The sequence below is a fragment of the Vombatus ursinus genome, unplaced genomic scaffold, assembly GCF_900497805.2.
Source record: "Vombatus ursinus unplaced genomic scaffold, bare-nosed wombat genome assembly UNPS02014778.1, whole genome shotgun sequence".
Classification (NCBI taxonomy): Eukaryota; Metazoa; Chordata; class Mammalia; order Diprotodontia; family Vombatidae; genus Vombatus; species Vombatus ursinus.
The window spans coordinates 46,275,377-46,288,446 of NW_020954556.1; the positions used below are offsets into that span (position 1 = coordinate 46,275,377).

Below are 13,070 nucleotides of genomic sequence, written 5' to 3' on the forward strand. Positions count from 1 at the left end.
TAAGTAGTTAACAGTTAATGTTATTCTTTTATAGATCAGCTAACTGAGTCAGACTCTGTTTCCTTACCCCTAAAAGGAGGGAGCTGGACTCAAGGCCCTCTAAGGTTCTTCTAGCTCTAAATCAGAAAGAATGCTAGACTTGAAGCCAAGAGACCTAGATTCAAAATCTGACTCTGACTCTTTTGCTGTTGACTCAGAACAAATTCATTAACCTCTCTGGGCTCCAGGTTCTTCCTCTAAGTGGGGATAATGACGTATCCACTATCTCACAGGGATGTTATGAGGAAAACATTTTGTAAACATTCAAGTGATACAGAAATGAATTATTATACTAACTGGCAGACTCAAGGAGTGAAGCTGTCTATTCCCTACAGAAGGGCAATCTTAGATGAAGGGCAGTTGGGCACAATTCCTAAAAGTTAAAAGTGGAGGAAGTTCTTCTACACAATCAGATGTTTCCAGACAGTTGGCGACCCCCTTTATTCCAATACAAATTCCAGATTCAGGTTTCCCTGGCCACAATGCTACGAGTGTTGCTGCTACCTCCAACACTAGTACCAGCTTACCCTGAAGGGCTGTTAGTAGGAATGGAAAAGAAGGCCATAAGGGCTGCTGATAAAAGTATGCAAGTTACCACGCCCACGTCCCACTTCCACAGTAACCACCTCAAAGTGAGGAAGCACAATAAATGGTCTTAAATGTCATCTTATCATTCATTTGCCACAGGTTGTGAACTTTCTCTCATAGATCATTAAATTTTTAATAGGACACAATAATAAAAGCACTTTCCAGGTAATAAACAGTTACTAATTATCTAAGTCATGCTACTACATTAGGAAAGAGGGCAGATATTGTCTCTTAGTTATAATACACAGAAACCATCAAAAGCGTTAAATAAAAGTTTAAAAATAAAACATGCACATTCACATACCTGTTGGTAAACTTAACACCATTCTTCTGGACATCTAACGTGTTAAAGTTTTTATTGCTACGAAGGACTTTTTCTTCCTTGCAGGTTACTCGGAAGTAATATCCCAGCTGTGCATTGGAGTCCAGTTTAATGTGTTTACCAGCTTCTAAGCCTTAGGATCAGGTGAAGAAGAGAAAGTAGACTTGAAATACATCTTTTTTTTTTTAACATAAATGTGTCAAATCATGAACATGAACCAAGACAAATATACTTTCAGTGTAAGACAGCAGCCTGACAAATCATCTAACTATAAAATTACTCAAATTCTTCTTCCCTTCCAGAACTACATCAAGACCATTAAGTCATATATGACTGCCTTAATTTCCTTTATTCAATTCAAAGATCTAATAAACACTAGCTCCAAATCTAGAGGCTGACAGATAGATCACTGTGAATGAATGAGTTCTCATGGGAATACTTCACAGTGGTCACAGATTTCTGTAATTGGCTGAGTTAACTCAACTGGTTGTTCACATTACGCTTATATCTGTGATCTGAGGAGCTTTTAGAAATTCAAATGATAAGACAAAATATCATACGTCATGGTCAAGGGGTTGAGTGTTTTCTTTTAGGGTTCATTCATGAATATACATTGTCAGATAGTCAAACCCATTCATTTTAAAGATATGGAAACTGAAACCCAGAGGGGTAGTGACTTGTCCAAGCAAGAGGGTATCAGGAAAGAGTTTACTGCTCAAGCATTCTAAGTCTTAGTCCAGTGCTCTCATCTCTGTGACATATTATCTCTTACCCTAAACTGGAATCTCCTCCAAAGCAGTACTTAATGGGATCTACGTCTTGGGTCTTGCCCCACCACCCATAATATATTGAGTTCTATACCTAGCCAGCACTCAGTTAATCTGACTTTATTCTCTGGTAGCATTGTATTGACCTGTCTAGATACTGTGGGTACTTCCCCAATGTCTGTTCACTGAAGACAAGAAATGGTGAATGGGGTATATAACATAAATGAAAACATTAAAAGCAGCTAAAGTCAAATTTATCAAATGATCAGTCTTGGCCCCAGAAAACAGAACACAACACATTTCCCTAGATGCTATATGTGAATCACAAGTTTAGAATGGTGTAACTGCTGTCAAATGTGGCCATTTTATCAATTTGGTTTGGCTTGACTATTTTTATGTTACAAGGGGTGTGTCTAACAGAGGGCAGTGTATACTAAGAAATGACTGTGGTATAAAAAAACCAAGCCATTTGTGGAACTTAAAAAAAAAAACCCCCCAAAAAAACCTGTTCTCTTCATAGTGATGTCAAAAGTATAAATTCCTAGAGTACAGTCATATGCAAACAAATGCTTAATACATTTTGGGTCTCACTTTAAAATTAATGCTTAGTTTATTTCACCAATGAGGGCTTTAAGCACATCATATATATCTGAGCAGTATCAGTCAAACATTTCGCATCTGATCAAAACACACTTATTTTAGGCCCCAGTGGCGAATGGTGTTCTAATCATAATAAGATGTTACTGTCTTGACTATACACACTATCATTCTTATTCAGTAGACAGAAGACAAGAATGGCTAATTATGATTTTCTACTTGGAAGACTTACTAATAAGAAAGATATACCACTACTTTTCAGTTTTTCAATTCTATAGACACGTCTTTATTCTACTTGGAAAAACTGTTGCTGACATTCATTCTTAAAATTCCCTAAGCTGATCAACTTGCCAAACTGGTAATACAAACTGAAAGCTGACACAATTAAGACACCAAAATAAAATACACACACACACACACACACACACCCAAAAGCAGACAAAGAAAACAAAACTGTCAGTGAAGCAGAGGTGCTAACACCTAACAAGCCCCAACTCCATAGTCCTAATACACTTCTTTCCCTCTTTCCATTTCTCTTGGGTTTTCCCATAAGCCCCGAACTACAGGTTCTGCTTAGGATTATAATATCAATTATCTGGCCTTGGATAGCAGTTTTGGAGTTAAAGCTGTACAAAATAAGGTTTCCTTATTATTAATCTTATAGGTGAAAATGCTATTTAGTATTTATATAGGACTTTAAGATTTATAAAGTGCTATACATGTTATCTATAATTAAGGGGAGGTAGAAAGGAACAGAGAAGGGACTGGGAAACATATAGAACTCTTCTGTTCCTAAATAATTGGAAATCTCTACTTCCTGCTTATATGCAAGAGAATAATTAAGTGAAATTTTGGTTTACTATATCTCTAAAGTTTGGGTTCTAATCTCCAATCTAATCTGGGCAGGTCATTCTATCCCAGGCTTCTTTACAAACCTTACTTTTAAAGATTCAACTTCAAGTGAAAAGAAGAATCATTTTAAGTATGTGGAACGTAAATAAAAATTGTATTTCACCTACACTGGGTTATAAGTTTCCTTCCATGCTGTATACTGATAGATTATAATTATATTTGTTCTTCCTATATATTAGAGATAAATCATAATATTTGTAGGTTGCAAAGATTAAATGCAAAACCACAGTGCTAAGACTTGGGCTTTTTTAAACTTAAATTTTGTTAATAAAGCAATCTCTTACTCAGATCTAAGCACAACATATAATCTGCATTGTTAATTATTCAGTATGAGGAACTACTACTAACTACAGTTTGGCTACATTATTCTAAACACTCTGAAATATAGTTCACCATCAATGACTTATCAACATTGGGAGATGAAAAGTGAGAGGAACTGAAAACTGCTTGTTCAAAAGCTAGAACTTTACTGAAAACTCTGCATAGAACTTGCAGTTGTTTCATCATAACACTCTGAAAATACCCCTGAAATGACTATGTCTGTTTTCTATGAGTTAACTTACAAGGTGGGCATTGGACACAGAGTAATAATCAGTCTGTTGGCTGAAAGAAACCAGTCAGGAGCCTGTAGTAAGCCAAAGTCTCGCTCACTCCCAGACCTCTTTGCTGGTGTTCGCTGGCTGACACTGCTGACTTGTGTCCCCACCCTCCACCCCCAAACTGGTCCAAACCAGCCACTCAGTCAACTGTAACTGCAAAACATCCTTCTTCTATATCCACCTGTTCCTTGGAAAGATCGTTCATTCTTTTTCCCAACCCCTTCCTGAACCTCTCCTTTGTGGTTTTCAAGCATCAATCTCCCCTGCTTCTCCTGGCCTGTGGCCTCCTTTGTGCTTTGTACTGCGGGCTTCCACACTAGTGTCTGATTTTCCTCCTAATAAAACTTTTCTGCTTTCAACTCAGCTTGGACTCCTCTACATTTTGAGGGGTGGGCTTCACTTTAGTTGGCAATATATACAAATTTCCACATACAGTCAAAAGTCAGTCTATATGGAGCCAAACCCCTCCCCCCCAAAAACAAGTCAGTCTCCTTTCCAATTAGGCTTTTAGGAATTGTTAAACTAATTCAATAATAAAAGGGAAAATGAATGGAAAAATAAAGCTATGGCCTTGACAATAATCAAAAGTACAATTAAAACTAAATTTGAAGGACTTCACCCTTTAAAGAATTTTAAGGTCTCTTCTGGAAACTATACTCTTCTCATGCAATGACAGCGAAAATTTTATAGAAGATGAAGAGTTATAAGGCCTGTGTCCCCTAGGTTATGATCATTACACCATTATAAAATGTCAGAGGAAATCATTAGCTCAGATGACTCCTGCCTAGACAAAGGAGGAGAATGGACAAGATGACCCATGGGTTTCAAGATCATGCATATGAGTGCTAACAAACAAGATGGAAAGGATAATGTATTCACTATATCCCCCACCTCTTGAAACAAACCACCAGTGAGCTCATCTCCTTTCATTACCTAGCTCTCTTGCTGCATTTGTTAAAGACGCCTGCATCTTCTTTTCTAGATTAGTAATTGACTCTCTTAACTCCATCAGGTGAGGATCAAAGGATGCCTTCACAAGAAATTCATGGTTTTCCACCTGTGAATACAAAAGAACGATGAAAACTGTAACTAAATGAAGGAGGTCATTAAGAATAAAATATTTTCCCATTACTAAATGGAAAGGCACTTCAGAAGCCATGGAATGTAGGGCAGTCGGGGTTTCAGAAAGATCTCAGTAAGCTAGAATGTTGAGATAAATCTAATAAGACACAATTTAACTGGGGAAATGGAAAGTCTTACTTGGTTTCTAAAAAAAATCAACTTTGTAACTACAACATGGGTGGAAGTATGTATGGTTCATCCAAAAGAGATGTGGGGGTTGGAAGGCAGTAGTCTATTATGGCAGCCAGGAAAACTAATGTGATCAGCTGTCTTCAGAGCCATGTTCTGGACTAGGGAGGTTATTTTTCTTGCTCTAATTTCTGCACTTGTCAGACTACTTCCAGAGTATTGTGTTCACTTCTGGGTTTAGGAATTACATTGAGACCAGAGAGCTTCCAGAGGAGAGTGGGCAGGATGATAAAGTATCCTCGGGATTCTCCTTTATAAAGATGGGATGGGGAACTGGCACCATTTAGGCTGAAAAAGATAGCCCTTCAGATACATGTGGAAGGGGAATCGAACTTACTCTGCTTGACCCCAGGGGCAGACCTAGCAACAATTTACCACATCTATTCTCATGGCCCTAACCCCAGTGGATTGCTCTGGTGATGTATCTTAGATCCACTTCCTATTCTAAAGCCCTCATTCCTATACCAAACTCTTGTGATAACTTGCTCAAGCCAACCTAAATCTGCTTATCTGCTTTTCCTCAGAAATTTGAATGAATCTTTGTTTAGGATTTATGTAACAAATGTTCCTATTAGCATCCATTTGAAATTTTCCCAACTTGATCTAGGAAGGAGACTTTTAACATTGTATTTATTTAAAACAGAGAAGGAAGCAGTCACCTTTCTCAAAGAAAAGAAAGGAAATTGTATCTGATCCAGTCCAGGACTGCCCTTTCTCTGGGGTTTTATACTCAGCATAAAGCTCTCCTTCTATCCTATATTCCCCATTAATACATACCTAATAAGCCTCTCACCTACACAAATTTATCGCACCCTCAATGCCACTTTGTATCTTACAAGAAGACACCTCTAAATTGCTCTCTAGTATACAGGATCCAGAGTCTGGAAGACCTTAGTTCAAATCCAGTCTCAAATACTTACTAGCTATGTTACCCTGGGTAAGTCACTTAACCTGTTTGCTTCAGTTTTCTCATCTGTAAAATGGGGATCATAACAGCACCTATCCTGTTAAGTTTTTGTGAGGATCAAAATAAAATAATAATTGGAAAGCATTTAGCACAGTGTCTGAAACTGTAAGCACTACAGAAATATACGTAAGCGCTGTAGAATATTCTTTTCAAATACTAAATATCATATTAATCACTTTATTTTTTACATAAGAATTGTTGCTGTAAAGTCTCATAGATGCACGGTAAAAATATGATCACTAAAATAGAATCCTAGTTGAAACATTCTTGTTATTCAACACAAATTTTAATATAGGTAGAAACATTGGTTAGTTATTAGCATTTATTAAGGACTTACTATGTGCCAGGCACAGTGCTAAGCAGCAAGCATACAAAGAAAGGCAGAAATAGTCCCTGTCTTTCAGAGAGCTCACATTCTAATAAGGGAGAATACATAAATGGGGACCTATGGGGTACATACAAGATAGAAGGAAGGTAAGCTTAAAGTGCAGCCCTTCTACATTAGGTATCATTTGAATGGCATCTGGAAAGAAACCTGAGATTTGAGAGGCAGAGGTAAGGTGGGAGAGCACTTTAGACATGGGGAACAGCCAGCAGAAAGGCATGGAAATAGGAGAGGGAATGTTCCTTCAGAGGAATGGAAGTAGGCTAGTATGGTTGGACAAAAAATATATGGAGTGGATAAAGGTGTAAGAAGCCTGGCAAACAGCATGTGAAACTTTTTTAAATGAAATGAAAGTCAAACAGTAAATTAAAAACAACTCAAAATGTATAATTAGGAATTATTAAAAAGGTATAATTAGGAAACCCAACTCTTACCCCGGCGGGTATATATATGCTTATCTAAGGAGAAACTGCTTTTTCCAGGGCAATCATGGAGACTAAATAACCAGGAAAAAGAGTATTGTTGTTTAAAGGACAGGTGTAGATGAATCCTTAATAGGAGCTATACTAGAACTGCTGCAGCAGGCACAAGTTGTAGATTCTTCCAAAGGTATGCTGAATTATATAACACCATCTGGTAGGGGAGGTAATACCATAACCACCAATGATTAGAGAGCAATTCCTGATACAGAAAAAGGGGTGAGGATAACACACACACACACATACATACATGTTGGAAAACCTAGATTCTGTACTTGTCTCCAATTCCTATCACAATCTCTCTGAAGCTCTTTAACGCAAATAACATGACTTAAAAGAATATGATATTGGGTCTTATCTGTGAAAAGGAAGTAAGCTGCTCATTTTATGTTACCTATAGTTCCTCATGAAACTATGACTGGGGGAGAGAACCAAGGTAGTGGAGAGAAGGCAGGGACGTGCCTGAGCTCTCCCCCAAACTCCTCCAAAGAGCTTAAAATAATGCCTTAAAACAAATCCCAAAAGGGCAGAAACCACAAAAGGACAAGGTGAAACAATTTTCCAACCCAAGACAACTTAAAAGTTTGGCAGTAAAGATCTGTCACACCAGGGTGAGAGTGGAGCACAGACCAGCAAACTAGGAGCAGGCTTTGAGAGTAAATGAGTCAGCAACGTCAACAACTGTTTCCAGAGCTTTCAGTCCACAGGTAAAAGGGGGCTGAATAACTGGTCAGAAGGAGATTACAGGGGTCTCTTTGCTGGCACTGAGGGCAGGACTCTGTTGCTGTGCTCATACAGGCTGCAGTCCTGGGTGGCAGTCCAAGGACAAGAAGAACACTAGCACAGCAGAGCTTGAGGCCACTGTGGAGCAGGGATCCTCATCATAGTTCCATGAAGAGAAGAGAGCTTGTGGTCACTCACAGACCAGAGCACAAGGCCAGGAGAGTGGTAAACACATTTCTCCCAGATCATACTATCTTGGAAGAACTGAAAATTTACAGATCCCTATAAGTATCTCTGAAAACAACTGCATAAAACCCCTGAAGCTTGGAACAGTATGCCGTCCACCCTGGAAGCAGAGCCCCATTTTAGCAAAGAGTGAAAAGTCAAGAAATAGGCTGGAAAATGAGTAAACAATAGAAAAAATTCAGACCATAGAAAGTTACTACAGTGACAAGAAAGATCAAAACACACACTCAGAAGACAGCAAAGTCAAAATTGCTACAGCCAAAGCTTCCAAGAAAAATATGAATTGGTCTCAGGTCATAGAAGAGCTCAAAAAGGATTTTAAAACTCAAATAAGAGAGGTAAAGGAAAAATTGGAAAGAGAAATGAGAGTGATGTAAAAAAAGAATCATGAAAAAAAGAGTCAATAGCTTGGTAAAGGAGGCACGAAGAAAAAACTAAAGAAAACAACATCTTAAAAAAAACAGAATAGGTCAAAGGGTAAAAGAGGCACAAAAATCCAATGAGGATAAGAATGCTTTGAAAAACAGAACTGGCCAAATGGAAAAAGATTTATAAAAATTCACAGAACAGAAGAACTCCTCAATAAGCGAATTGACCAAATGGAAAAAGAGGCACAAAAATTCACTGAAGAAAAGAACTAATTAAAAAATGAATTGGCCAAATGGAAAAGGCGGTCCAAAAGCTCACTGAAGAAAATAATTCCTTAAAAATTAAAATGGAGCAAGTGGAAGCTAATGACTTTATAAGAAATTAAGAAACAATAAAACAAAACCAAAAGAATGAAAAAAAGACAATGTGAAATATCTCATTGGAAAAACAACTGAAAGCCATGATCAAAAAAAGGGCCTAGATATCATCTTTCAAGAAATTATCAAGGAGGCTCTGGTTTTTAGAATCTAGCCAACAGCCCACAGATGTTCAGATTCCTTAAGAGTCTAGCTAATATGGCGAATCTTCAATAAACCTCGTTTTTGGCTGCAAGAAGGCTTGGGTTGAATTCTTTCAGGCAAGACCCGTGTGTTGTGATTTTGGGGTCCCAGCACCCCTGAACCTCTAAACCGCACCATTTTGGTGGCCTGTACGGGGAAAATGCCTAACCCAAGTTCTTCTCCAGCCAAGACTGGAAGGTATGTAAGCCTCCTCTCCCTCCCTTTCTTCCTCTGCAGTTGGGGTCGCTCTCTAAGCACCAAGGCTTGGAGGTGCTTTTCTGGCAGACAGTTACAAGGCTGTCCTGCACTTGGCCTGACGCCCTCAGGCTCTCAGTCCACTAGGTCGGTTCAAGGCTATGGACCTGGGACACTTTCCGCAGCATAGAGGGCAAGGACAGACAGCCTATCCGGAAATGTATCTGTTAATTCCCTTGGCGCTAGGGAATTGGGGAAAACTGCAGTTGCTTTTTGGTACCCTGAGGCTTCCTTACTCCCTTCCCTCTGCACCTCTGAATCCTCCTTCATGGAGGTTACAGGGAAAGTTAGAACAGCTAAAAATATCTTGGCATATTCTGGAGGTTTTGTGATTGATCATTAGGGAGTTCTGAATCACCTTTGATTTTGCCCTCTCTGACCTGGGAAAGGAAAGAGGGGCGAGGGGCAGCAGCTACAGCATGGGCCCCACTGGCAATGGCCTTGGGCTCTGGGACAAGCTTTGCCTGGAAGCATCACCCAGGTTCAGCACATCCTGCTCAAGGTAAAGAAGTTGGCCTCTGAACTTGGGTAAGCATGCTCTTTTAAACTTGTAGTTTTAATTGTTAATGATGAGATGCTGAGTCTCTGTGTAAAGTAATTTGGAAGTGCATTTAACAAAACTGAAGTCACCTGATTGGTAATGGGTTTGTTTCAAATCAGTTATGTCAAGCAACTTTTCATAATTTGGTTACTGCTAAAATAATTTAGCTATTGTTGGTTATTGTTTTAATGTGTAAACTAGCCAAAAAGTTTGTTTGGGTTATGTATGGCTTGCTGAAAATTTGCAAATGTATATAAATCTCTGATTGGCTTTTTATACCGGGACAAATTTAAGTTTGAGATGTAAATCTTGGAAAAGTTTTTCCTAAGCTGTGATTAGTAAAACTTGCTGTTTGAGATAAAAGCTTTTATTTTAAAAATAATATTTTTATAATAAATAAATAAATAAATTTATTTTAAAATAAAAGGATTTTGAGTTGTCTGATGAGTCATAATCCATCAATAATTAATAATCCACCATCTGAGAGAAATGCCACAAGCTACTCAGAGAAGGTGATACTGGTGGGAAGTCATCATTGGGAAAAGCTGAGAGGGCAATTTTAGCCTCAGTCGAAGATGGGATCCTCCTGGCTCAGTTTCCCCATGATGTTCCTTTGAAAGGGAATGTTACCCACCTGGCTATTCCTGAGTCTGGCTATGAGGTGGATTTGATACTGCATGGTTGGAAAACTGAATTATCTGAATCCAAACAGAGCTAAGGATGTTTTATCCTCAAAGCTGGGCCCTAAATCTAGTCCCTGCTTTATATCTGGGCCCTGCAGTTTTTTCCTGTCAGATTTGTGTCTTCCAGACTACAGGCCATTCATCTACAGTTGGTAGCAAACAACAGGTACCAGCCAATGTCCCCCCATCATTCCCTGGATGCAGCCTGTGCTTGGTTCCAGTCAACCTCCTCTTTGGGACCCCCTGGAGGCAGGGACAGCTTTACGTCCCTTGCCAGCAGGAAGCAGTTTCAGAAGCCGAGACCTTCACCCCTTACCCCAAAAGAATTTGGGTTCCTATTTGTTTGAAGGGGGAATGATGGGGTTGGGATCTGAGCCCCAGAAAGGAAAAACCCTGAACTTTCCCACATGGCCAAATCTGGCCTCCCCCTGAGGCTATAATTCCATCAACTGGCCTTTCATTGTGGCTACACCCAATCTCCCCTCAATTGTCTTACCTCCCTATGGCCCCTGGCCATTTCCCACCCTTAATCCTAGGTAGGCTCCATTCTTCCCTTGGCCTTGTGGTCCAGGTTCCTGGAATTCTATTACCTCATAGACTACTTGGCCACTCCTAGATCCCTCCCACAGTCTTTCTGTATATAAGGTCCATCTTGTCTCCATTAAGATCCTCTGATTCTTAGAATCCAGCCAATAGCCCATAGATGCTCAGATTCCTTAAGAGTCTAGCTAATATGGCAAATCTTCAATAAACCTTGTTTTTGGCTGCAAAAAAAAAAAAAAACTATCAAGGAAAACTACCCTGATAGTCTAGAACCAGAGCATAAAATAGAGAGTGAAAGAATCCAATGACCACTTCCTGAAAGAGATCCTAAAATGAAATGAAAACTAGGAATATCATAGCCAAATTCTAGAGCTCCCAGGTTAAAGAAAAAACATTGCAAGCAGCCAGAAAGAAATAACTCAAATAACTCAAATATTGTGGAGCCATAGTCAGGATATCATAAGATTTAGCAGCTTCTACATTAAAGGATCAGAAGGCTTAGAATATGATATTCCAGACGGCAAAGGAGCTAGGATTACAACCAAGAATCATCTACCCAGCAAAACTGAGTATAATCCTTCAGGGGGAAAAAAAATGGACATTCAATGAAATACAGGACTTTCAAGCATTCCCAACAAAAAGACCAGAGCTGAATAGGAAATAGGACTTCCAAATACAAGACTCAAGAGAAGCATAAAAAGGTAAACAGGAAAGGGAAACCATAAGGAATTTAATAAGATTAAACTGTTTACACTCCTACATGGGATGATATTAAGAACTTTCTTATTATTAGGGCAGCTAGATGTATATAGACAGGGCACTCATGTGAGTTGAATATGATGGGATGATACCTTTCAAAATTAAATTAAGGGGGAAAAAAGAAGAATGCAATGGGAGAAAGGGAAAGGGAGAAGCAGAATGGAGTAAATTATCTCACAAAAAAAAGAGGCAAGAAAGAGCTATTACAGTGGAGGGGAAGATGAAGGAGGTGGGAACCTCACTCTCGTTGGATTGGCTCAAAGAGGGACAACATACACAATCATTTGGGTACAGAAATCTATCTTACCCTGCAGCAGGCCTGCACAACCTAAGCCCCACCAAAGGATTTCCTCTACATCTTCCTTGGGCTACCTGAAGTCCTTTGGTGGACCAGAGGTTGTCCAAGCCTGCCCCACCGGAAAGTAGGAGGGGAAGGGGATAAGAGAAGGAAGGTAGAGAGAGAGAGGTTAACAGTCAAAAGTAAAACACTTGAGGAGTGACAGGGTGAATGGAAAGAGAAGAGAATTAACAGGGGGAGAAATAGGATGGAGAGAAATACAGTTAGCAATCATAACTGTGAAAAAAATTTTAAAACAAGTTTCTCTGATAATGGCCTCATCTCTCAAATATATAGAGAACTGAGTCAAATTTATACAAATAAGAGCCATTCCCCAATCGACAAAAGATCAAAAAATATGAACAGTCAGTTTTCAGGTGAAGTAATCAAAACTATCTACAGTCATATGAAAAAGTGCTCTAAATCACTACTGATTGGAAAAATGCAAATTAAAACAATGCTGAGGTACTACCTCAGATCTATTAGATTGGTTAATAAGACAGAAAAGGAGAATGATAAATGTTGGAGAGGGTGTGGGAAAACTGAGACACTAATTCACTGTTAGTGTAGTTGTGAACTGATTCAAACACTGTGTAGAGTAATTTGGAACTATGGCCAAATATTTATAGCAGTTCTTTTCTAGTGGCAAAGAATTGGAAATTGAGGGAATGTGTATCAATTGAGAAATGGCTGAACAATTTGTGGTATATGATTATGATGGAATACTATTGTGATACAAGAAATGATTAATTACATGCCCTCACAAAAAGCTGGAGAGATTTACATGAACTGATGCAAAGTGAAATGAGTAGAACCAGGAGAACACTGTACACAGTAACAGCAATACTGTAAGATGATCAACTGTGAATGACTTAGTTATTCTAAGCAATACAATGATCCAAGATAACTCTGAAGGACTTTATCATGAAAAATGTTATCCATCCCCAGAGAAAGAACTAATGGAAAAGAACTAATGGAATCTAAATACAGATTGAAGCATACTTTTTTATCTTCTTTATTTTTCTTGAGTTTTTATTTTGGTCTACGTTTTCTTTTACAAATAACTAAAATGGAAATATATTTTGCAT

At 38.7% G+C, this 13,070-nt stretch overlaps 1 protein-coding gene across 3 annotated transcripts in view; it reads right to left on the bottom strand.

Annotated features, from left to right (window-relative positions):
• Positions 1-13,070, bottom strand: part of MSH2 (mutS homolog 2) — a 73,662-nt gene that overhangs the window by 20,833 nt on the left and 39,759 nt on the right. For all 3 annotated transcript variants that reach the window (XR_003569366.1, XR_003569367.1, XM_027865368.1), the window contains exons 9-10: positions 4,758-4,881; positions 932-1,082 (exon numbers count right to left, since the gene is read on the bottom strand). Coding sequence is in view for 1 of the 3 variants with exons in the window: in XM_027865368.1 (XP_027721169.1) it covers positions 932-1,082; positions 4,758-4,881 (275 nt within the window). In the remaining 2 variants the exon portion in view is untranslated. The remainder of the gene's footprint in view (positions 1-931; positions 1,083-4,757; positions 4,882-13,070) is intronic.